General features: G+C 47.7%; 3 protein-coding genes across 3 annotated transcripts; 1 reads left to right on the forward strand and 2 right to left on the reverse strand.

The window, feature by feature from the left end:
- Positions 1 to 4,966: 4,966 nt before the first annotated feature.
- Positions 4,967 to 9,830, reverse strand: LOC131290582 (trypsin-1-like). Its single transcript, XM_058319739.1, has 4 exons — positions 9,788 to 9,830; positions 9,230 to 9,424; positions 5,501 to 6,133; positions 4,967 to 5,413 (listed from the first exon to the last, which is right to left on the reverse strand). Exons 1-4 carry the CDS (start codon positions 9,828 to 9,830, stop codon positions 5,085 to 5,087), a joined length of 1,200 nt encoding a protein of 399 aa, XP_058175722.1. The 3' UTR covers positions 4,967 to 5,084.
- Positions 9,831 to 11,667: 1,837 nt separating this feature from the next.
- Positions 11,668 to 17,020, reverse strand: LOC131290583 (gamma-aminobutyric acid receptor subunit alpha-6). The gene is made up of 7 exons (XM_058319740.1): positions 16,962 to 17,020; positions 14,584 to 14,742; positions 13,931 to 14,511; positions 13,786 to 13,853; positions 12,961 to 13,713; positions 12,030 to 12,366; positions 11,668 to 11,822 (listed from the first exon to the last, which is right to left on the reverse strand). Exons 1-7 carry the CDS (start codon positions 17,018 to 17,020, stop codon positions 11,668 to 11,670), a joined length of 2,112 nt encoding a protein of 703 aa, XP_058175723.1.
- A 7,066-nt stretch (positions 17,021 to 24,086) lies between these two features.
- Positions 24,087 to 26,290, forward strand: LOC131290598 (gamma-aminobutyric acid receptor subunit beta-like). Its single transcript, XM_058319757.1, has 8 exons — positions 24,087 to 24,148; positions 24,216 to 24,319; positions 24,391 to 24,458; positions 24,533 to 24,899; positions 24,960 to 25,075; positions 25,271 to 25,658; positions 25,714 to 25,926; positions 26,118 to 26,290. The coding sequence occupies exons 1-8, from the start codon at positions 24,087 to 24,089 to the stop codon at positions 26,288 to 26,290; spliced, it is 1,491 nt and encodes a 496-aa protein (XP_058175740.1).

A 26,290-nucleotide genomic window follows, 5' to 3' on the forward strand; every position in this document is an offset into this window, starting at 1 on the left:
ACAACGAGTAGAGGAGGGCGACGGTAGAGGCGGCAGTAGCAGCAGCAGCAGCATCAACAGGCACCAGCAGCAGGAAACCATTCAGGATACTGTGGGACACCGAAGAAACGCAAGGTGGTAAAGGTGGATGTCGTGCAGCTCTAGATGCGGAGATGAGGGGGGATGGGGATAGAGGTCACGATAACAACGCGAACCGCAAACCCAATATATGCCGTATATAACCGCTGGCAAGACTGTTTTTTTAAGGACCTGCGTGTCTAAGTTAGGATCAACATTTTAGGAACTAACCTTCCCCAAGGAACCACCTATATCGCCCAAGGAGTATCCGTTTTGTGTGCATGTGTGTGAATGTGTGTGTATGTGCGCGTGTTCATGTGTGTATGTGCTTGGGGGAGGGGTGTGGGTAGTGTACCCGCGAGCCATCGTGAGGCTGCCGGTGGTCCCAAGGTAGTAGAGAAAGGATTGGATACCCAAACGACGGCTCCGCGCAAGAAGAAAGGGTTTATCCTTTTGTAGCTAATCTAAGCGAACCGAATAGTATCAATTAAAGTTGCTATGATATGATATCTAGTGAATTCTGAACACCAGACCACCGACTTGACCAGTAGTTTCCGATGCCCTTCGTCCTGATTTGTGCTTTCTTGCGATCGATTCGTCTCTACAACAAAACGCACAGCACGTGCTTTGTCCTGTCCGAAAGTAACGTTCCTGCAAGCTAGCTTGACTTATTTAGCGATCGACTCCTTGTGTTGCTTAGTGGCCATCGAGGTTAGCGTGACCGTTAGACGGACGCTTAAAATAAAATAAATCAGAACAACGGTGGTGGCGACACTGCTTCTTCCACTGGCTACTGGAGATGCGGAGAGAGGAGGAGAAGGAGGAGGAGGCATAGGAGGCACCCAAGGTAGGCGGACTATTATAGACGGGAAACCAACCATGATTTGCTAAAAACCAGAAACGCATTCTCTACTACTGCTTCTTAAGCTGACCGTGCTGCTATAGCCTGTTTGCTGTTGTTGCCGCTGCTGTCGCTCACTTGATGTTGCTGGATTGCACAACTAACCCAGGTTCGATCGTTGCACAGTGTAGCACCATCATCATCCTAACTATCCTAACCCAGCTTCTGCTTTGCGATTTATCCTTTCCGTTCCGATCATCGAACAGGATGTTTTATCGTTGGTGTGTGGTATATGACCGACCTCAGGGGGCCGGTAGTGCTCCTTCCTTCTCTATGTGGTGTTGGTATGCTTCCCCTGGGGGTGAGGGCTCTGCTTTCCTCCTATTTTCTTGTCCACCATATCTCTCTCCTTGTGCCCCCTCCCGTACACCTCATTTCCAGTAACCGAGTATCTAACGTACCATCATCGTACAGATGAAGAATGCAGGTGTTTAGAGCCAAAACAGTGCGATAAGAGTAACATACCTTCTGCTTGGTTAATTGTTCTGGTTTTGTTTGTTGATAATATAGTTCACCCAAGCGGCCGCCCGCCGTTCAATTTGCTTGTTGTAATTGATCTGGTTTTCTTGCTCCATTTTTCTTTCAAATTTAGCAAAAACCGTGGCCAGGTAGAATGTGGAACCAGTCGCTGGAAAGTCGACGGCAGTTGATCGTGAAGCCTATCCCGGTGACGAACTGAGGCGAATGGACAACAAACCTACCGAAATCGAGATCGCAAAACAAACGACACACACGCACACGAGATACGCATGGGATTATGGGGCCATTTGCATTTGTACAGTGAACCCGATGGACCAAACACACCTCCCGGGGCCCACGCCGGAACCGGCGAACATCGGTTTTCCAACCTCCGGTCCCGGGCACGACGATGATGTACAGTGCGTGAATGCACGAAATAGAATATGAATAAAAAGAAAGTAAAACCTCCCGCCTCATTCGATTTCGGTGTTCGGTGTTTCTGTTTGCATCGTAGGCATGCGGTAAATGCACAACGAACCGGACAGGCGTTGAATTCGAAAGTATTGTAATGTCTAACGGCGCCGTTAAGCCCGTTACAGGGAATACAAAATTCCGAAATGAAATAAAGTTCTCTTGCGGCTGAACGAATGTAACACGGTGTGGAAAACTGTAACAGGATGATTCGTTATTCAGTTCACCGAAAGAAAGAAACAAACACTATACGAAGTGTGGCGCTATCTTCACGAATCACTGTCGATTACAATGCAGCTCACAAACCATGTAAATATAACAGTGCTCACTATGATGCTGATAACATCAAAACGAATTGCTTTTGCTTACCGGCGAGGACGCTTTCTCATCACTTTGGCCTCCGATGGGCTGGTTCATGGAAAGGACGCTTGTAAGCGAAACTTGCTGGCACGTTCCGAAAAATTGATAGTTGATTGAAGCTGCGGCTGTTGGTTTGGCCGTGGGCCTATTGGCTGTGGCACACGCTGTGGGGTGTGTGCCGGTCGACGATAAACACTATCAGCGGAAACAGCAGACACCTTGCACCGGCAAGAACACTGGCACGAGTGAAGTTCCGTTTACTCTTCAATTTACAAACAGCTGCAAACACCGCACCAGCTAGCGTCATTCGACGAATGACAACCGGAGCAAAACATGGATTTGACATTTCACGAAACGGATGGATTTGACATCCTCTTTTAAGAGAGAGATAAGAGAATTGAGAATTCTCACGACGAGGGAGAATTTTATATGAAATTTTCATATATTTAATATGTATATGAAAGGTAATATATAAAAAGTTCATGCCCTTCGGGCGTTGAACCGGTAGTTGACCAGCCCTGCCGTCGGACTGCTCGACTGCTCGAGTGTAATAGCGTTGGCTTGCGGTGGACTCGCTGCTCGAATCGGAACGGAACCGGTACAGGGGTGAACCATCGATCGTTTCTTGTACTTCAATGTTTTTGTATTTTTTGGTAAAAAGGAGTATTTCCCTATTTTTCTGCAATGAAAGTAGGTTTTCTTCAAATTTTTAAGATATTTTGTAGCGTGATTATTGAGTGTATCCGTCCGAAATAAACGTGATCGAGTTTGCTGCAGCTCTTTTCGTTGGCATTAGCACACGAACTCGGACCACCTGTTGGTTTCCAAGAATTATGGAACCTATTGGTTTCCGTTACGTATTTCTTACGCACGCACGATTTCTTACAACCGGAAAGCTACAAAATTATTCTAGGATCGATAATAGTAATATACGTTTATCACATCAGAAACTTGTGTGTAGATAACGGGTATGAAGCCACCGCGGTTTCCCTCGTCTGAGGTTGCTCAGATTTTTCACAACACGGTCATGATCGACGGACTGGCCGAATCGTCCTCGTCGTTCTCGTCGTACAAGATTTTACCGGGAAAACGAGAGAGAGCGAGTGATAAAACGGAAATGATCAACCAGCATAAGGAATCGGTAGTCAGATCTCTGGCGGCGCGTGTAGTTCTCGTGTAAGTGCACCTCCTTCACCTGGTACACCCCGGACGTTACCGCGGGACTACATTACAGCGTACCATCCCAAATGCAACCCAGCACTTCTGGGCTGCAGCGTACCATACCAAAAGTTTTTGACACCTGACCGTACCAGTTTTTTGGTATGGTACGCTGTAATGTATTCCCACGGTTACGCTTGCAGTGCGACACAGGACACAGCGCCCGTTGTCATCCTCACCCTCGACATCCTCACCCCTGCCTGATGTCGGTTTCCGGACAGATGGTCAGTCAGATTCCTCGATCGGCTCAGGAACCCGTCTCACTCCTGCTTGACGATACTCGTGAACCGGTAAGTATTAACTTCTTTTCCACCTGTTATTGGACAGCAGACGACTGACTCTGTTAGTTATGGGTAGATATGAAAAGTATAAAGTAAAATACTCCTCCATTCTATAGGTAATGTGTACTATTAAATTCTTGCTCTATAAATTTATTCCCCCTTCTCACACTAGGACACTACTGGTACAACGTCCGTGTGCATTTGAATTATGTATGCGACGGAATAGATGTAATATATATGCAATAAGCTTACGGAAAAGCGATTATTTTTGATGTGATCGCTTCAGAGAACCATACGTTGCTGACGTGTTCTCTAACAAGGATAGAGACGTTCAAAAACTTGTTCTTCAACCCCCAAACACTTCTCCATGTGTTTCCAATGCCATCTCGATGCATAACTTGCAGTTAGTTGTAAAACTCATCGCAGTTTGAATACGTAGCCGATGCACGAAATGTTTCGTTTTATTGAGATATTTTATTTATTTAATACAAGGGGCCATCTATTAACACTGATAGAATCAATGCATAGTAAGTTTATTTATTGTGACAAACTTAAGATATATTTTTATTTCAAAAATTTACATGTCGCTTGAAAGCTAAAATGAAAAGATTGTCCGTTGACTTATCCACAATACGTCAGCGAATATTCCAACGATATTTTACGGTATTGAATGGAATGATAAGGCTTGCCTACCATATTTACCAGAGCAGGTAAATTGCTGGCACAAGACCACACATAATATCAATGTAGGCGATAGTGGTCAGTGGTCAGTGGAAAAATAAGTATGATATGAACTTTAACATATCATACAACCAAGTTGAAGAATCTCATTCAAATGTGAGTAAATTGTGGCACAAGCTATCGAAAGTACTGGTAATATAGTATTCCTCCAGTACCTTTGTAATATTAGCACACCTGAAAAACATAGCTTAGAAACTAGGTATACAGTTTAGAGAAGCGAAAGAAAGATGCACCTAAACGTATTCTTAAAAGCTATGATCATCGTATCTTATCATAAAGGTTACTTCAAAAACGAACATATAGTGACCGTATATGACTGTATCGCATTACATTGAAACGTATAAGCTATACATTTAATAGCATACACGAATATCGTCACAAACCTTGAAAGTCGGTTGCAGTGTGCTGGCTGAATGGAAAAGAATCCATTCTGGTAACCATGGCTTTCCTACCAGATCTGTGTACCACTCACTTCGAATTTTTACTACCGGACACGCTTCAAAATTCTTCTAAGATCTAGCGATACCGGTAATCTATCTAAATTGTATAGTTATCGTGTTTCTAAAGAATAAGCGAAAAATGGGCACTTTCTCTGACTATTGGCCACCCCAGACCTTCCGCTCTATCCAGTCGATATGCTGTGAAACCTGCGTGTAGATACCGGGGATGGGGCCGCCACAGCTCGTGCCGAATGAGATCACTCCGACGAGGTAGAATTTCCCCCGCACGGTCATGATCATCGGACCGCCCGAATCGCCCTCGCACGTATCCGTGAACTCGTTGTTGATTGCAGACTTTTCGCCGAGTGCGCACAACATTTTCTCGTTCAGCTGAATCGTCAGCCGGGCTTCGTTGTACTTCTCCTTGCACTGACTCTCACTGACCTTTTTCACGATCCCCTTGTACAGCCTGTTCGTCCTGGCACCTACAAACGGGCGAGTGGAAAAGGGTGAATGATCAATCTTTTGCTGATTCAAAGGCAAGGTGGGTGTGGGCCACGCGATAGATTTACCGTTTCCATCTATACCCCAGCCCATCACGGTGAGGTTGACCGACGAATCGATGTCCAGCATTCCGTTGTTGAGACAGATCGGACCGATGTGCGAATCGTCCGCGACATCGGTAGTCAACTCGATCAGTGCCAGATCGTTCTGGCGGCGCTTGTAGTTCTCGTGTATGTGCACCTGCTTCACCCGGTACTCGGTTGCTTCCACGTCGTCCTTTAGAATTGCGCCGAGCGTCACGCTGGCGGGCTTGAAGGTGTTGAAACAGTGCGCTGCCGTCAGCAGGAACCGCTTCGAGATGAGGGCCGCCCCGCATCCGATATCACCGACATCGTCACCCTCGAATTTAATGCTCGCCATAAACGGGAACTCACCGAGGGCCACCTCCTTTCGGACGCCGGACAGATGGTCAGAAAGGTTGCTCGATCGGCTCAGGAGCACATCACACTCCTGCTTGGCGATGCTGGTAAACCGGTTGGTGCTAACTCCTGTTCCGCCCGTCGTCGGACAGCAGACAACCGCATCGCGCACGCTGAACTCGCAGTGCACAGCATTGGGTCCCGCACTCTGTGGGCACTCCGTTGCCTTCCTGCAGATCCCGGTCCGCAGTGGTGATTTCGTCAATTCACACTCGTCGCCCTCTATTGGTAATGGGTGAGATATGAAAAGTACAATGTCAAATATTCCTCTATCCGGTGGACATGTTCCCCTGTTAAATTACTGCTCCATATATTCCTTTTTTGTTTCCTGCAGTCTGGGCCACTATTGACACAACTACAACAGAAAAGTGTGCGTTTGAATTATAGATACGATCGACGATGGATGTAATGACACCTGTCTACTTATTGAAAAGCAATTAATCTTGGCACTCAGATGTGAACGCTTCCGAGAATCATCGGCCCTTGCTACCGTGTTCTACAACACAGGACATTCTACATGTTTGAAAAACTTGTTCTTCACCATCAAAGCACCCCTCCGGGGGCCTCATGTGTCCCGGCACTATTTATAACTGATTTGCAGTTATGTTGAAAACTCTTCGCAGTTTAATTGATTAGAAAGGTCGTACCAATTAACAGCGTTCTACGAAGTTTGCGATAAGTTTATACGCTGTGCTTAGGCTTACTGTCCATGCACAGGCAGTAGAATGATTTTTTTAAATATATGTATAATGCTTTTCACCATATCATATGCTACTGGTGTGTATCGCCAAAGACTGGTTTCCCGCACTTCTTGAAGAATGTCTTTAAAAAGCCTGTCTTTCCAGAAAACGATTAAACGATGTGCATTCGCGATCTCCACTGCATTCTATTCGAAAATCTGCTCTGATTGCAGAACGTATAGAAACGACAGCAAACGAAGCGTTCGCCCATCCTGCCAAGGACACAGGCTTCTCATCTGTATGTCCTCAAATATACTCTGTCACATACACATACACACACTTGCCCAAAATAATTACGCCCGACGTTAGTTCTCTGGGGAACAGATGACTAACCGTAGACAGCAATGGGACTGTCGGGGAAGGCGAAATCTCTATTGAGGGTGCGTGCGGTTGCCGGCAGCGTGGCAGCGCCGAGCCACAGGACAAACGCAAACGGCAGCAACTTCAGCAGCGACATCGATCTCCAAACGTTACTCGGTCGGGGCACATATGCGAACAGGCGGCGGCAGCTACCGTGCTACTACTGCGACGTTATCGCGCCGCCAGTACCGTCGTCTTGGTGCGGTAGCCAATTCTGGCCAAATAGGCGCCGGCACAACACAACCGCGGGAAACCTGTACACGACCGTGGTGGATCTTGCGCGCGATCATCACCAGCACACCGGGAGACTGATCGCCGATCACTGCCACTACAAGCGCTGTGTGTGCGTACGGCACCGGCAGGGGTGTACCGAATGTCCGAGTCGTCAAGTCGGTACCCGCGGGCTCTGGGACACACATGCGGTCATCTCGTTCGAGCGACCGTGTGCGCGAATGAGCTCGCGCTAGCTACGGACGAGAAACGGCAGCCTCCCGGTTCTCCACCAAACGCACGGCTGTCCAGCGGGGCAGAATGACATCCTGCTTGCCAAGAAATTTCCGGTTTTTAAAGAATTCATACAAAATCGTGCATCACACCTGCCCGTACCCATACCACCATCGTGTGGTTCCCGTTCGCGACCAGGTGGATACAATATTCTACGCCTCGTTTCTCAACCTCGCTGCAGCGTGAGATCATCATTAGCTTCGCATTCCAACAGTCCGACGAGAACGTTCTTCGGCTTGACGACGACGGCGAGTGTGCCAAAATTCTTCAAATAAATATGCATTTTTGCGTCTCACAGAACATGGTCCAACTGGCGTTCCGGTGGCTCCGGAGAGCACCATCAGCGTGTGCTTCCGCGATGGAACACAAAGCCCGTGGACACCGTGACGCCTATGCGCCCAAACCTGTTCACCTTCGCGGACAACGCTAATGACGAGCGAGATGCATTCATTATCTCTTCTGCACGCTGGCCGGTTTGAGTCGGCCTTCCCCATCCACTCCAGTGAAAAAGCGCGGCCAGCGATTTCCGCGGTCGCTTCTGCCTATTCGGGCTCATCTTCTAATGGCAGTGTGTGTGCGTTTGGGGAAGCTGAAGCTCGACACAATCCAGTGGATGAAAGTGTGGCCGTATGGGCGCGTTCTGGAATCATCAAATAGAATAGAACGTACGGTGACCGTATTGATGACTGTATCGAGTTATTGAAGCATTTAAACAATAGATGGAATCGGATACAGATTAAACGATTTCACGATGGTTCAAACTAAACGATCTCCAATTTTCATGGCCCTAGGATCTCGAAATTGGCCTTGGTGAGAAAACGATCGTTTGCTCTAACTTGAACGATTATTTATTTCGACGCAAACGAAATCGGGTTCGGTTTATCGACAATGAGCGCTAGATGGCAGATTAAGCGATCGTCAAATAAACGATTCCACCAAATATCGTCATACACCCTCACAAACGCTTTGAGTGAGCCTCGGATTCTGTGTGTGCCGAGCATCAGCTGAGATTTTTCCAAACAAGAAGATTTGCGTCGTGAAGCGACAAACATCTTTGATGCTCGTTCGAAAGCTAGTTCTTCATCTATTCCAACTGGTGGCCTAGCTAAGCGATCAGCTAGCATTACACTTACAAATAAATTGCTACAGGTTTACCGGTTTAATAATTAACACTGCTACCTTAAAACAGGCTCATTAGCATTTGCGAGCCGTTTCCCTTTCCGATGATCGATGATTATGATCAGTACATGCACTATCACGCCTTGGATCTGGCTTAGTTGTTGTGGTGCATTCGCTGGGGGAAAACCATTAACAACCCTTGGCCAGTACCGCAGCGATGACGCCTGTGAAATTCCGTGTTGAAGTACGCTTCAGGTTAATCGGCCAAATCCACACAATCTCGAATCTTGGTCGTTTTGGGGTAAAGCACGGCCACCGACAAACATGATTGTTTACAACGCACCACCCCAAAACGCCGATGTACGATGAACGTCTCTGGTGGCCTGAGTCAACCTTGGCGTGATTAGCATCCTCAAACCCCTCTCCCTCCCTCCTTCCCATTGGTGTGAAGTTGATTGTGGTCGGTAAGAAACTGACGAGCGGGGACTCGGCGAGATCGAGATGGGCACGCAGTCAATTTAATTCGCGTTTCAAGATGCTTGGTTGATTGGTATACATTCGGCGTCTGGTGCGGTGCGAACCAATACACACTTACCGTAGATCTCCGTTCTGTTCCTGTAGATGGTCCATGGACCGTCGGAGGGCATCGCGATCACCGTTACGCCGAGCAGCAGCACCGTCACCAGCCAAGACTGGAAAGGATTGGCCCCGCGAAGACGCATGGCTCCGGTGAAGATGCTGGAGATGACCGTCGGTTTGGTATCGTACGGTGCCTTTGCCTGTGACCGTTCTATCTCAACAGATGGCACGGGGCGATCGTGCAGACCAGCGTGTCTTCAAGTGTTCAACTACCTACGCCTATCACCGTCGGTCGAGTTGCGTGTACGCGCTCTGCACTGCACCTCATTTACGGATACACACGGGCAGGCTTCACTGGCTGTGTGATAATGATGAACGTCTCGCTGGCTCGTTCAAAACTAGATTCATCGAGGCTCGTTTGAACGCATCCGCCACAACGTGTCGGAAGTCAGAACGCCGTAATCCGCTACCGCAGCAGTAGTGGTGTTTGAGGTGCTCGGGAACCGATTATCACCGCGTAACCGGACTGATACAAGACACAACGCAACACTGCAGCCCGCCGAACTATACTAACGCTGCCGCTTGGCTGACTGCGAAGCTGGTTCATCGATCGCCATTCCTTGCCTAGCCCGTGCTATACAGCATTCATAATCATTGATTCGGTTGAGCGATGCTGTGAGCGTAAGAGAGATAACGAAAGCCTGCTCAAACGGCTCGGCTAAAGGCATGGTCGAAAAAGTAAATGTTGACGTTTTTACAAGTTTCTTCTCTTTCGATTTCATCATATGACAGTAAAATTGATACGATCTCCGATCGCCATTGTAGCACAAACACCATCGACCATCCATATGGCAGGTGAGCGTGTTCCCTCGTACACTGATGCTGGTAGCTGGTGTTTCGCGTTCGCCGCGCCGCCTTCGCTGTCCTTGACAGGTCTTTGGCTGTTATTTTCGCGATTATAGAAGCATTGAGACAAACGAATCTTTAAAAAAAAAAACCCATTCGCGACCCGGACGTGACTTCGGAATGTAATCGGATTATGGCGCCTCGGACCGCGCAATACAACCGGTCGATCGTAATTCTGTTCACATGATCCCACCAATCGAACGTAACCTAACCATCCGGGGAATCTTTGGGACTTGACTACTACCCAAATGAATCGTAAGTACTATTTGAAACATCTCGATTCGGATTTGGGCGGCCTATCGTGGGTGCGCTCGAATTTGCGTATCACTAGGGTACCAAACTCCCCTACAAGTTTGACCCTATAGAGCAGGGGTCGGCAAAGTCCTGCCCGCGGGCCAAATCCAGCCCGTAGTAAAATTTTAGTGCTTCATACAAAGTACCCTTTTTAATGGAGTATCATCTTTCTAAATAGTAAAGTTACAAAAAAAAAGTGGTAAGAAAAAATATTATAATTTTTATCATTAAACCGTTCACAAGATGTTTTAGAAGATGTTTTAGAACTAAGAGTTCCAAAAAGTCGATCCTGGCCTACATTAAAAAGATGTTCGTTGTATCAATTTTGACGCAGATACACTGACAAAAGTAGTATACTTTTAACATGTACGTTCTCCTTTTGTTTGTGCTGGATTTTTCTTGTTTTTATTGTGCAGGTTTTTTTAAATACTGAAGTTTAAATAACAGCGACAACCATTTCGATGTTCGTTTGCTTATTTTTTCGTAACCATATTCCATATTTATTATCCATTAACAATACTAATCAAGAACAAACTTCTATGCTGTTGCGCTGTCCCACGATTCTAGTTTCGAAAAGGTTGTACAATATTTTCTTTTCATTTTGATTTTACCTTTTAAAAGTTCGTCGCTAACCTGAACGTGTTGCGGCATTTCGGGGAAACCGTTAGTTGGTTTGGGAAACCTGTTTTTTCTTATCAATTGTCTTGCGAGGAAACTTCGTCTCGGTGTGATGCAGCGTTTGCACTTTGCGCCAGTTTCCAGATGTAAAGCGAAGGATATTTTGCATTCCATTCCCGGAACGAACCGGGTGGCAAGCGGACGCCGTTCGGACCGGCCAGTCTACGGCGAGACTGTGGTGTAACTACATCTAGGTTAGTGGGGAGGGGGGTGGGGGAGGGGGTGGAGGTGGTTAAAAAATACATTGTGCCTTTGTAGCCCCGTGCTCACGTGTACGGTCTTCCTCGCAATGTGTTTTAACCTCTTCCTGCTCCGTCGTTGATTCACTTGCAAGGCGGCAAACGTCACGTGGAACATCTAAGAATGCCAGGAAACCTAAACATCACTCCCCCACCCCTCGCCCCCCTTTCCCGGGCATACCAAGTCATGTTCTGGTATGTATGTATGGGGAGAATGCTGGTTCTGCAAGCTGCAGGGGCTGGTAGCGAGCAGGATATTCGTTGACAACGTGTTTAAAAACGATGAAAATGTGGGGCACTTCCAAAGCAGCGAAGGGGCGTGGTTGTGAGGGACGCCTTACACCTCCTTCAGCGGGCTCCAGGTAAAGTCTGCCTGGTAGGTGTAGTACACCAGCCAGTAGAGTATATTGAAAAACGTGAACGACGTGGGAAACAAAATTCTCGCGGCCTGGTCGATGAGCGAGACGCTGTTCACGTGCCGGTTACCGCCACCTGTTCGGGGAAATGGATGGAAAAATCAGAAGTCAGGTGGATGAAATGAAGCAACAAATCTGGCATGAGAAACGCCGGTGGCGATTTTTAAAAATTAACCAAAGGAAACACTTTCATCCCGCTCGCGTGAATAGTTCACGGTACGGCGGCCATTTTGTCGACGGCTCACGTGCCTGCGGGGGGAAACTTTTGCGGGCAAAACTGTACCTCTGGCGGACGCCTCGCGTTGACGCCGGCGGCGGAACTGATCGTCGCCGAGAAAGCACAGCCAAACCTGCTTCCAGGTCGGCTCCTTCGGCGGCTCGGTCTGCGTGGTGCGTTCCATCGTTGACAGATGCGACGAGGTCGCCTTGAACATGTGCGTCGGATCGTTGTAGATCGGGCAGATCAGCGAGCTGCGGCGCCGGGCGGCCAGGAGGCGGGGCGAGTCGTGGGCGGACGCCACCGCCAGATGCTGCTGCAGTGTCGGCAGGTCCCGGATCTCCTCCACGCCCTCCATGTCCTCCCATTCGTCCTCGTCGAGGGGAATCTCGCCGCTGCCAACCTGCGACGGCGAGCAGAGTAGAAGGGGGAGAGGGGTTGATTTTAGGGCGGAAGTTACCACGACTCATCGTCACTCATCGCTAGTGATGTGCGTACTGAGTCAGAATGAGTGAGTGAGTAGAGTTCGATCTTCAAGATAGGTTTCCTGTAACTCCCTTTTGTTTTGAATCCTTAACGTCACAATGATTCGAATCCCAAGGAATGAGTCGAATTCCAAGGATGTGAAAAAGAGCTACTAAACACCACAGAGGATTGATTCCGAAACAAGGAATCGCATCCTAAACAGAGATTGGAATCCTAATCAGATGCAAACATATCACACACTTTTCCTCAAGTATATTTACCTTTAAAGGATTCGAATACCTGATTAAGGTTCGAATCCTTGATTACCTCATTGAGATTTGAATCTCTACTCCGGATTCGAATCCTTCCTTGGGATTCAAATCGGTGTGGCGACTAACGGTAAATTGACTCACTCACTGATTCTTTTGGGAATCGAATTACTATAAGTACTGTAAATTAAACAGTTCGCGAGTTAAACCACATCAAATCTCTGAAAAGAGTCGTTATTTTCATCAGTAGTCATCGCTCGTACCTTCGTGAAGTAATGCACACCGGCAAACTCCAGTAGGGTAGCGATGCAGTAGAAGAAGCTCATCAGCAGAAACCAATCGAGTGCGGTGGCGTAGCGCACCTTCGGGAGATCCGTGCGCGAGTCGAGGCTGATGGTCGAGAGCGTCAGCACGGTGGTGATGCCAAGCCCGACCCGGTCACTCGTTGCCTCCCGGTGAATCCAGAACGATACCCACGACAGCACCACGATCAGGATGCACGGTACGTACACCTGGATGAGGAAGTAGCCGGTGTGGCGCTGCAGGTTGAACGAGACGTGCAGCACGGTGAACTCACCCTCGCGCCGGATGAAGGTGTAGTTCATCTGGCCGAAGCTGATCAGATCGAACTGACTGAGCGCCATGCCCGGGACGAAGTTCACCGAGTCCTCGTCCTTCCACTGGTAGACGAGCTGCTGGCGCGAGTAGGCGTAGCTGCCGAGGACGAGCGGGCACGACTGCCTGTCCATTGGGAAGCTGCGCAGCTCCATCAGGCAGGACGCCTTGATCGTTAGCCGCATCGAGTACAGGATCTCCCCGTCCTGGCTGAGCCGGAGCAGCTTGTTCGGGACCGTGATCGTGTGTACGTGCGAGTGCTTACCATTGTAGAAGTAGGTGTCCGGACGCCAGATACGCTCCAGCATTTTGATGCTCAACGAGAGACTCTTGATTGGACCGTGGAAGCTTAGCCGCTTGTCGCGCCAGTACTGCCGGAAGTAGCAGTCCATGGAGTAGTCCTATAGGAGGGTGAGTGTACAACCATGACGGGAGTGCGGGGTAGTTCTGTAACCGACTCTTATGAAACCTACCATGTCCAACTCGGAGACTGGTCCCATGCTGCGTATTAGAATGTTTGTCTGGACGACAGTGGGTACTCCTGGAACACAAAAACCATCAGAAGGCGTTACTTGTACAACAAAGAAACTATCAGGGACGTAGCGGCGTGCTGTCTACCTTGGCCGTGTGTTGGTATCTGCGAGTTCTCGTAGCGTTTCAGCAAGTTCTCGAGGATGATGGTGATGTTCTTGCTCAGCATATCGTCCACGGCACTGCGCCGCTTCACCCGACCCGTGCTCTCGGTGCCGTTGGCTGCCCTAGGCGGTGTGTCTCCTGCTGCCTCATCCTGCTGCGGTTCTCCCCCATCCAGATCCCGAACTCTTGGTCGCACCGGATTGGTGTAGATGTAGTAGCGGTTCGATTTGTACGCACTGGGCGCTTCGAGTGACCGTGGACGGTAATTCTGGACGGTGGGAAGTGGCTCCGCACGTTGCTCCTCGCCGGATGGTGCTCCGATACCTTCCGGGTGCTTCATGCCTGCCAGCGGAAAGTGACGCAACTTGCGCATCTCCACCGACAGGTGGCGCTCGCCGGAATCGCTCAGCCTTTGCATCGTACCGTCGCCCAAGGCGACGAACGTCGGTCCTAGCAGCAGTACGCTGTCGGAGGAGGTGTTCAACACCATCCGATTGCTCGGCACGACGCGTGGTGTCGTGGTGCCGTGGCCCCTCGGGGACGTACCCTTCAGCAAACCTAGGCTGGAAGGCATGTGACAGGATTAGCACCAAACAACAGTCCCAGCGACAAAATCATCTGAAACCTAGCTCTACCTCGGAACGATGTAGAAAAAGCGGTATCTCTTGCTCAAACCTCCTTCGCCATGGATGGTGGCGTTCGTGGACAGCACTATTCCCCGCTGTAGGGCATCGTGCGGGTGCACGGATTTCACCTCCCCAGCGTCAGTGGAGTCCGTCTCGCGGGCCACAACTCTAGAGGAGAAGTCGAGTCGAGATCGAGATGCAATTAATGTTTTCCATTCTCTGGCACTTTTAATGGCACCCCCGTTAGGAATTTGACGCTCCTATACACAGCCAGACGGGGGAATAGTGGTGACAGCAGAGGGAATGGCTTCGCCCTTCGCCATTATCCCATTAGGGGCTGATCTTGCGGTGATATTTACCAGGCGCAAATTGCACACCGGTCAGGAACACAACAATTCAGGTGTTGCCGACGACAAAAACATGGCGCCTAGGGAAGTTAGCACCTCGGGCAAATTGTGCTCAATTCATAGTTGATTGCAACGCTCACACGTTCGCCCTCTTATGCAACCGTGCGCCATTTTGTGCGAAACCCTTTTCTCCTTCCCTTCTCCCAAGCTGCACGGCTCGCGGGCATTTGTTCGCATCCTTGTTTTCGATATTCTTTTTGTTCGCCATCGGGGGCGGAAGAGGAGGCATTTCCGAAGTGGTGCAAATCCTCCCGCAACCACTCACTTTTACTTCGAGGCGAACGAAAAAAAAAAACAAAAAACAAAAATGCATGAAAGGACGCCCGATGCGACGAAAGGAAACAAAAAGAAAGAACATAGAAAAAAATTGTCCGTAAAGCTAATTGCCGTCTCAACTGCACTACACTTAAAGGGACCACTTAAATGTAATTAGACCAGTTAAACCGTTTAACCGAGAATACTTGAGAATACTCTCACTTCATCACGCGTTTGCTTGCGGGATGCGCTGCCACGTCCCAACCGGTGACGGCGAGGGATGAAGCGAGCTGGTGGGTGCTGTTGGGGGTGGGGGTAGGGGATAGGAAGGGTGTAAGGTCAGCGGGCACTGAGCAAATGTTGCAAGAGCATGCCGTAACGGAGTACGATGGGAAGGGAAAATGCGGAAATCCAACGCTGCATGGGTAAGGGCAAATGGGGTGCAGAAGGAGAGGAGAAGGTTGACTGGAGATGGAATCAAAATCGATAAAAATGCCTCTAGGGGTTGAACCAGCGTTGGGACCAGGTTTTATAGTTCACATTTCCATTTGAGGCGACTTCTTTTTTTTAACGAAAAGACCACAAAAGCCACCCTTGTTTTACGGAACGTTAGAAAGTCCATTTACAACCTCATTCGATGAAATCCCCATGATTTCCCCCTTATCTGGCTAATCTGTCTTTAAGTAAGTGCTTGGAAAACCATGGGGATTACGTCCCATTTTGCTTTTTTGTCTTGCAAACTTACTAATCGGTTAAAATAGTTACTAAATCAAACAAATGAAATGTTAACTTGTGTTCTTACCTAAGCGGTGATATTTAATTTATTTTTACAGTTGAGTAAACTTTACCACTTTAAACTTTTAAACTTTACCTTGATTTCCGTGGCGGGAATGTAATAATGCGCAGTTTATGCAATCAAGTTTTGAAAGTTTGAACAGATCTTACATACAAGTTTTTCTTGTAAGAATTTTAGTTTAAAAACGATATGTTATTTCATCGTATTCTTTGCTGCTTTGAAAACCTATCAAATGACTAAGAAAATACTAATTTGTGTACGTAGTCAACTTTAATATTGTAAAACACTTTGGACGACCCGCAATTTAAAACAATAAAGGATATGTTATTTCGTTCTGCTTTTATATTTTGTAAACTTATCACCCGAATCAAATACTAACTGAATCAAACGATTAAATTATCCACTTTGCTCTAATCTTAGAGCATATATTTAGCATAGTAGAACTATGATAAATTAACTTCACTTACACTTTACTGTATATTATGACCACAATTGGTAGGGCGTTGTTGAGAATGTAAACAGTGCAATTTTTACTGAGATTAAGTTGTAATATCCTAATAGGGCAATGGTCTACAAAAATAAGAAGCTCAGGTATGTTAACTTGGGTAAAAAGAGTAACACTTTCACCTCGTTTGTTCCTAGTATTAAATTTCCGCTTTATGAAACTAAACAAAACTAAAACCGAACTGTTATATTATCGCTTTGTCAGGCTTCCGTTACGAAAGCAACTTTCTTCGTGGAATTTCTATGAACAAATGTTGATTGTTTCACACTGTTTTACAACAACTCTCGCCCAACGCTGACGATCAAAGCTGAACACTTGACAACGAATCACTGCGGGTCATTTAAACAAAAAAAACTTTGATCGGTTGAGCGACGACTTACAATCACTTACACTTTCTAGCGGTTGGTGAATATTATATACGTACCCCAGCAATGCAACGGTGGCGAGCAGAAGGCAGTGGCATGGAGGGCCAGTCCAACCCATCCTGCAAGAGACAGTTTGTCGAGTGCGTTTGAAAATAAGCAAATTCGGTTACATCACACGCCGTTATGGTGAAAGCTTACTTAGTGACTTTTGCGAAATCTTCAAATCGACTTCAAACGAAGAGTCACGAAGAATGGTGGTCAAAAAGGGTTGTAGAGTGGCGGTTGTTCGACGGTTGATCGACGGTTCCTGGCCGACGGGCCTGCTGGCGAGCGGCACAACGCCTACTGTGGCATGGTAGGCCTAATGACTGCTGCAAGAAAGGGGTTAACGGGAAGCAATTACCAAACCGGCGGCCGGTGGGGATGCGGGAGCGGTCAGGGAAAATGTAGATTCATGTAAATCCCACCGAACCCTGAGGACCAACCGAGAGATCCGCGACACGTGCGTTCACGACGGGCAAATTTTAAACTGTGCCTGCCTTCGCTGGGCTTGGGGCTGCCAAACGGTGATGTGTGTCCTGTGCCACCGGCAGGTGTATGTGTGTGAGGGTGGGTGGGTTGGACGTTTTCTTCTCCACGAGGAATTTCTCCGCCCGGCGTGTCTTCTGTGATCTATTTTCCCGTGCCACGCCAGCAACACTTTATGTCGGCCGGTCGAGCACACAAACAATCGCTCCAACAAGTACACGAAGTGCACACACACACACACACAGCAAGTAGCTGGCTGCAGCCTCGTGTTCTATCAGCCAGCGTTAGCATAAGAGGATTTTCCTATCTTCTCCCATTCATTGCTGCACGCCCGGTTCTTCGGTTGGTATTTCGCTCGCGTGTTGTTGTGCTTTCCTCCTCGCTCTAGCGACGCCCCACCCCCCCCCCCCCCCCCACCCCAACCCGGCTGCTGTCGGCGCATTTTTTCGGCTAGTGGCGATTCCCCGATTGCCTCCCCGTTCCTTTTGCCGTTTTGTTATCCCGCTTTACAACGACATTGGGATGTTGTTTGCTTCAGGTTGCTTTTTTTTTGTTACCTCCCTTCTTTTGATTCTTCAAATTTCCTGCGCCACATTTCCCCGAGTCACTGAAGAAAGCACCCACTGGCCTCTCCCCCCACCTCCCAAGCGGCTGTTGCAATACCAACCGCAGCCATTATAAATTCTGCTCAAAAGGATCAAGCGCATCGGGGTGGCGGCTTTGAGGAAAGGGGTTGAAACAGAGAAGGGAGTGGCCAGGCACAATGTGATACATTAAATCATTTTCCTCCACACACAAAACGAACGGAAATCATTCAAAACGTCCACAGCGATACAGCTTTCGAACTCTCGAAACACTCGAAGGAGCGAGACGAGCAAAAACGAAGAGGATCCCCCAAAAGGAAAGGGGAGCAGGTGCGGGAAAATGGGGACATAGAAGGGCAGTGGAAGCCCGAGGGCTGATTGGATCCAAAAATCGGGGACGCAAAACTGCTGCGTTTACAATTTTGTGCATTCAATTATGGGAAGAAAAAAACGTCTCGGTGGAAAAAGCATCCCATGCATCGCTGCAATGTCTCGCAATGGCATGCAAATTGGATAACCGAATACCCTCCTTGCTCACCAACCCTTTTACCCTCAGCTAGTTGTGTAATGGTATTGTTTTATTTCACTCAAAGTAACCCCTAGAAATGCGGGAAAGGGTGTTGAAGTACATGAACTTCCTGTTTGCGGCTTCCGAAACCCGAACGACACAAACCGGCAGGAGAATATTATAGGATGGATTATTTCAGTAGGAGATACAGAAAAAGAAAACTTCATCCAACTCAAAAACATTGACCTTCGTTTCGCCTTTCAACTGTTTACAGTTTTCTAATCGAGGCGTAAGTTTGCACCTACGTCAAAAAGTTTAACATAATGTGAAAGGAGGCTTGAATCCTTTTAAAAATAATCGCTTACTAAACAGACACATGCAGGATAGGAACTAAATTCTGTACAGCGAAGAACTCATTACTAACGTTATATACAATATCAATAAGTTAAATATATCTTAAAGCTATCCACGTACGAAAATATAACCGACCTGACAATATTCAGCAACAAAAATAATATGAGAAACGACCATCGTTCCATAAAGTGGAACAGCATTTGAAGAAACATAATGGAAAACAAATATTTATTCAAATCAATGATCAATGGTTTATCTTCTAGTAAATATTACATTCTACACACAAGAATGAAAGTACAAGTTGATTAGTCCTTATTAGGCAGTTTGTTATGTGAAGTTGCAAAGTTGAAATTAGTTGCCACAAACACAAATTTTCAAAAACATGAGCAAAATGCCCAAAAACGAAACCCCCAAATGCGATTAAAACAAAAGATTCATTTTTTAAAGTAAAAATGAAAATAAAACAAAAAGCATAAACAACAAAAAACAAGAAAACCGTATAAAATATGTAATCAACGTACTGCAGGAAGGAGAACAATTGCGTTAGTCGCACTAAAACTCGCATTCTCGTTCTGGTGCGGTCTGTGATCTAGATTTGTTTGTTCTCGGCTAGGCGGTTTGTGTTCATTCGTTACAGCTCAGGAGCCGTACCGGTGCATCAATTGACAGATCATTTCCATTTGAAGTGCGACAGCACAGTGTGTGTGTGTGTGTGTGTGGCGTGGATGGACATTTCACGCGTGCTACAAAGCGTCCTCGTTTGGCAACCGCATTCATTTGCGGCACTTCATTGTCGCTGAATGGCGTAGCGTAAACGCTCTAACGCTTCGGCTTCCATCCATTTGGAGAAAGGAATGAAAAGTGAAAAACCTCCGGAACAACGGTAAACCGTCGTTTTTCTCTTGGGATTAAAGGAAGCCTGATGCTCCGGTTTCGTTTTCTCAACACAAACGCAGCGCCAGACACGTCAGGACTTGCAAATGTAGCTGAAAATGCTGTCCGAAAAAAAAATGCAATTAAAAATGCAACCCAAGTACATGACTTTTGCGTGACGGAAGTTGTGCGGCTCGAAAGACTGAACTTTCCAATTCCTTGCTTGTAGATTTAAATTTTCTGCAGAAGATGGTTCATGGTCTGGGTTCAATGGTCCCAACGATCATTTCATGAGATCTCTCTATCTCTCTTTCTACGTCTGTCAGATTTACGCCGGGGGCTAAAAAGGGTTAAAAACAGCATTATGATGATTTCATTTAACCCCGTTCGAATGAATAATGAATTGCAAAAAATCGACGGTGATATCGCTTCGTTAAAAATGGCGTAGCACAACTGAACCACAGTGGATTGAATTGTCAGTACCGTGTTTGTCGTGAAAAAACATCCGACGACTGGCATGACTCGCCACATGGGGATGTAATAAGATGTGCTACTGGTGACGGCAGAACGACACATTTATTGAAAAGTGCGACTTCAAGAGACAAAGACGAGCGAAGTAGAAAACCATTTGGAGGAGCTAACACAGTCTTCATTTGTCGATCGGCTGACGATAGCACTCGTCTTTGTTTCCAAAGAGTCGTAAGAAGGTATGTGTGTGTGTGTGTATGTGTTAGTGCCACAGAGACAACGAACAAAACACATTTACACTTTCTCTTTCACCAGCCATAGCCTAGTAAGCGGTTTGGAAACTAAAGTAACGAGTTTTCAACATACACATCCGTTCCATTGCCAATGATTGAAGGGAATATTGGCATCTACCTCCTTCTTCATAACGGGCATTTAAGACGAATCTGTAGGGACAAAAGTCTTCTTCACATTGCGAACGCTTTCATTGGTATAACATCGTTAGTACACTGGAGGTATTCCCGACATGTTGTTGTACTTTATAAGGGTAGGTTATATAAAGATAATAAGAAAAATTTATTATTCTTAGCTTTTAAATTTATAAAAATTCCATGTATGATAAAGCTAAATCGGTGTAAGGCCATAGTTGTACCAACTACATTAACGTACAATAAGGTCTGGCCGTTCCCGAAAATGTTATCACGATGGAGGCGCCTAGTAGCTGACTACTAGGGTGAGGTAACGTGAAAAAAAGAAGGAAAACGAGGAATTCATATATTTCTAACCATTTTCGAGCTTTTACTAAATGTCATCGGGCAAAGATAAGCCTAAGAACATTTGATCCGTTTACTTCTTAGTTTTGACTTTCATCCCGGCAGGCGCCCATTGTGCCATCGGAAGCTGCATGCGGGTCTGTTCACCCGGGAGAAGAATGTGTAATATGTTGCTAAAAGGAAGCCACCAGCGGAAAGGCACATCATCGCTTGAGGCATGACACGGTGCTATATTTTATTTATCCATTTTGTTCGTCTCCAGCTTACGTTTCCAAAGTATTTCACACAACAAAGGTACGACATATTTTCTGATAACTCTTTTCGGCGGCAACCGATCGCTTCCTTCTCTCGTGAACGAAATTCCGGCGCATGCGAGCACGAGCCTCGTGGGCAGGTCTTCGTGCACAGTAAGCATTTACTGCACAGTGTTGGAATGTTTCCCTATGACGTATGGAAATTCGTACACCTTTTAATTTTACTTTCATAAACCAATCGTTATAATAAAGCTTCATAAACATCACATAAGTTGAATGGAATGGCTTTAGAATTTTTAACTCTAATGTCAGTGTTCATGTAGACAAACAATGTCCGATGGACCTAATAAACAACAACAAAACAAAACACCTAAATTTAGATAATTACGTATGTTTTAGAAAATGTTACAGTGTACTTTAGTTCCACTTTTACATTTTCTATGACTCAGAATGCATGACACAGCCATATTACGTTGTGTACATTCCATCTAGTGTTTTGGTTGTTGGAAGAATTCAAAACCAGCGCTTTTGCCCGGCTAAGGTAAAAAACATCAAAGCATATTATAGCTCATTCGGCAGTTTGAAGTTTTGTGGTCCATCCTGCCACGGTCCTACCGTGCGGATGAGCGGTGGAGCGTTACGCTCATCTGTTCGGCTGTTGTACGTCAAGTCGCAGCCTCACGCATCTCTTTCCAGCACGAGATTGGTACACGAACGCATCTGTCGACTGCTGATACTAAATTGCTCTCTGGTTCCTGCTTTCTCCATCTCTCGGGAGAGGATCTCCGCTTTCTCCGGTGGCTCCCTTTTTTTGGGGGAAAGCGAATTTTCCCCCCCTGTAGGCAGCCCCCCCCGGAAAAGGCGGCGGGTAGTTCGTGTCGGTCGTGCGCTTTACACACGCTCCCGGCGAGCACCGCCACCGCAAGGCCCAAGTCCGCGCGCAGCATCTGACGCAGCATCGGCCAGTTTCCTTTTATCTCAGGGCCCCTGTCACCGTTGCGCTGGGCCCCAATACAGCACACACTCGTGCGACGCTGTTATCACACGACCGACCGCGACGGCTAGCAGCTGCACGCGTCGCACGGATGCTGAACGGAAGCATCCAGCAGCAGCGACATATCGCCGTGGCTCGGTGGCCACTGAAGTGTTCATTTTAGTGTAACAATTCAGTCACGTCAGGTAGCTGCGACGAGGTATATCGACCCGACATCCGTGTGCGCCCTTTTTTCGCCCGTAGCGTTACGCGCTGCGAGCGCCTGCTGCTGCTGCTGGTTGTTCTTCCTTGTGGACGCTTCTGTGGTGTGTGTCAGTCCTTCTTCCCTCACCTCCCCCCCGCGCACCAGCTCCCTCTTGCTTCCAAGGCCCATCCTCTCGACACACTTCCACTGTGTACGCGAGTGAGGGAGTGTGAGTACGTGTGTTGCGTTGGCAGTGGTTCGGTTTCTGTACGGTTAATCTAGTATTTTGAACCATTGAACTATCGAACGATTCCGTCCAATTTCTCCCTCCTCGATTCCAAGACACCCTTGGTCAGGGGGAAAGGGAGAAAAGGGGACTGAAAGTGAAATGACATTCCTCGACTCAACTGCTGATAGGTTAATCCGTGCCTAGATTCTCTTTTTCCACACTCACAATCGGCTGCTAACTTATTTACTGTACAAGGAAATTTGTTCGGGAACCAACAAACATGTCGAAGCGTGCTGTCACACACGAAGCTGAGAAGCAGATATTGGCCAGGCCATTCCAGAGGATGGTGAATGTGTTGTTGAAATAGGAATGGTGAGCCTGCCTGTCCCGAGGGGACCATGTTTCCTTGAGGCTGGCCTTACCGTTTTTTTCCCGAAGCGGCTCCTCCACCATCAATTCTATGGAAAAAGTTTAATGTTTACATAATCCTTGCTGGTGATTAAATTATGTAATGCCATCAATCAACCGTAACAACAAACCCCGTTACATCGACCGACTTGTACTCCACGGTGGTGCGATCTGACAAACCCGTTTGTTCATTTCCACGCTTCAATTAAGCTTAGTTTTGGTGTGCCCTTGCCTCCGAAGAGGAACCGTCTCGGAGGGTCACTTTCTGCGGAAAATTTACGACCCGGTGGAAATTCTTCACCTGCCTCATTCCGTGGGGATTCCCAAAATTGCATTTTCGGTGGTGTACCTGTTGATTTCATATGTCTTTTACTTTACAAAACCGGTCACTAATGGCTAGAGCCTGCATTCTATCCTCTAATAAACCTTAGCGCGTCGACCTGACCTGAAGTACCGTCTGTCAAGAAGGAGTCGCAATGTCAATCAGAGATTGAGTAAAAGTAAACCACCACTTGATGGTTGTTTTGTAAGGGTGAATAATTTGGAACGTGCAGCAAGTAAGTTTGGTGGACCATACACTCGCTAGAGCCACGTAATATGTACCCTTCTTTCCATGCACACAAGTTGTGAGTTGAAAGATCCTAAATGATGTCAACTAAACGGATGAGCGGTTGATTAGTCTGGTAGGATGGTTTAACTAGAGAGGTACATCTGGACATCAATATGGAGGCGATGCTCTAGAATGGAACAGCGAGTCGTACGGATAGCACCACGGATGTTGCACTAAGAGGTACGAGTACCAGGAGATTGTATCCTCGGACACGCGAATAGGTACGGTTCAGTAACCGCATTCTATTTCAAGCTAGATTGGGTCACACCTGAGTTTACAAATCATTCCGAAGTCGAAAAGATCCACCGGAAAGAGAAAGAGAAAGAGAGAGATAGAGGGAGAGAGCGAGCGTGATCTCACCTCAGGAAACCTGCTGCAGACCCCGGGTCCGGAGCGTCCCATTCATGATAGTTTATCAACATGTGGCAATTTGCGGTTCTATTCCTTTTGAACTCGGTACAGCAGAATCATGCGTTGCGCAGGTGAGACTTGTTTCCACAAGTATATCTCCGGCAGGTATCATCATTATACGTTGTTCTATGCCTACAGCGTTCACCAGAAGTCGATGGCGGCTGGCAGGCTGGAAAATGTGACACAGACAATATCGCGCATACTGGAGGGCTACGACATTCGTTTACGGCCGAACTTTGGAGGTAAGTAGCGGAAGGGATAGAGAGCTCAGAACGGATCTTACATACTCGGGTATGCAACTCATATTCCCAAGGTGAGCCATTGCACGTGGGGATGGACCTTACGATAGCGAGCTTCGATGCGATATCGGAAGTAAACATGGTGAGTCCTCCATAGTTCCTTGCAATGTTACCCAGGCGTTACAGAATTCCTTGACGATTGTACCACCTACGTAGGATTACACGATCACCATGTACCTCAACCAGTATTGGAAGGACGAGCGGCTAGCGTTCAATGCGTTCGCCCTGTGGAGCGACAATCCGAACGAGCAGACGGGCGAGATCATGATCGAGGACGACGGTGCGAACGACGTCATCACGCTGTCGGGGGACTTCGCCGAGAAGATCTGGGTACCGGATACGTTCTTCGCCAACGACAAGAACAGCTTCCTGCACGACGTCACCGAGCGAAACAAGCTGGTGCGGCTCGCCGGCGACGGTGCGGTCACGTACGGGATGCGCTTCACCACCACGCTCGCCTGCATGATGGACCTGCACTACTACCCGCTCGACTCGCAAAACTGTACCGTCGAGATCGAGAGCTGTAAGTTTGCCCACACTCCGGCCATAACTGACAGCTGATCCCTTTTGGTATTTGTTGCAGATGGCTACACAGTCTCCGACGTGGTGATGTACTGGAAGTCTACTCCTATCCGTGGCGTCGAGGAAGCGGAACTACCCCAGTTCACCATCATCGGGTACGAGACCAACGATCGCAAGGTACTTGAATGGGAAGTTCAATAGCTCAATAGTTATGAGAATAACAACTCTTTATAGGGACTTGAATCAGACTGAACTATCATAAGGATGATTTGATCTAACATCTAACATCTAACATCTAACTAACTGCACTTCTGCCTTATTCTCTACTCTCTCTCTCTCTCTCTTGGGGTTCTTGTTTTTGAAACGGGTTAGGAAAAGCTGGCTACCGGTATTTACCAGCGGCTGTCGCTCTCGTTCAAGCTCCAGCGGAATATCGGCTACTTTGTGTTTCAGACATATCTACCAAGCATACTGATCGTGATGCTGTCGTGGGTGTCCTTCTGGATTAACCACGAGGCGACCTCGGCCCGCGTCGCCCTCGGCATCACCACCGTGCTGACGATGACGACCATCAGCACCGGCGTGCGGAGCTCGCTGCCGCGCATCTCCTACGTCAAGGCGATCGACATCTACCTGGTGATGTGCTTCGTGTTCGTGTTCGCCGCGCTGCTGGAGTACGCCGCCGTCAACTACACCTACTGGGGTGCCCGGGCCAAGAAGAAGAGCAAAAAGACCAAGGAAGCCGAGCGGAAGGTGTTCGGTAAGTGTCACAAATCACTGAGCGCCCGAATTCTGGTTAACGATTTCGGTTCTAGGCAAAACGGAGAAGGCGTCCTGCTCATCCGATGACATCATCGAGCTGCAGGACATACGTTTGAGCCCGATCGCATCGCTTCGCAACCGGCACTACGCGAACACCATCACCACCTCCGACAGTGTGGACTCGGCCAAGTTTCCGCCCAGCTTTCGAATCGCCCGCTCGTACGGCTCCAGCACCCGGAGTGGTTTGCGATACCGCAGCACTAGAGGTTAGTACTCAGTTGTTTTGAAAATCAGCTCTTTTTGAGGAACGGAGCGGGCATATTTTGCTCTCTAAAAGGAGCTAGCTACCTCCCAAAAGTGTTCACTCCTTTCGCTCCCATCCCAACACTAGTTAGTACACAGAACCACCTCACGGTACGACTGTCAACTTCTCCTTCCTTCTGGTTGTCCTTTGCAGGTCAGTGTCGGCCGAAGATGCTGCACGCGATCAAACGGGGCGCCTCCGTGATCAAGGCGTCCATCCCGAAGATCAAGGACGTCAACGTGATCGACAAGTACTCGCGGGTCATCTTTCCCGTCAGCTTCGCTGCCTTTAACGCCGGCTACTGGATCTTCTACGTGCTCGAGTGA

This window comes from Anopheles ziemanni, chromosome X, assembly GCF_943734765.1.
Source record: "Anopheles ziemanni chromosome X, idAnoZiCoDA_A2_x.2, whole genome shotgun sequence".
NCBI lineage: Eukaryota > Metazoa > Arthropoda > Insecta > Diptera > Culicidae > Anopheles > Anopheles ziemanni.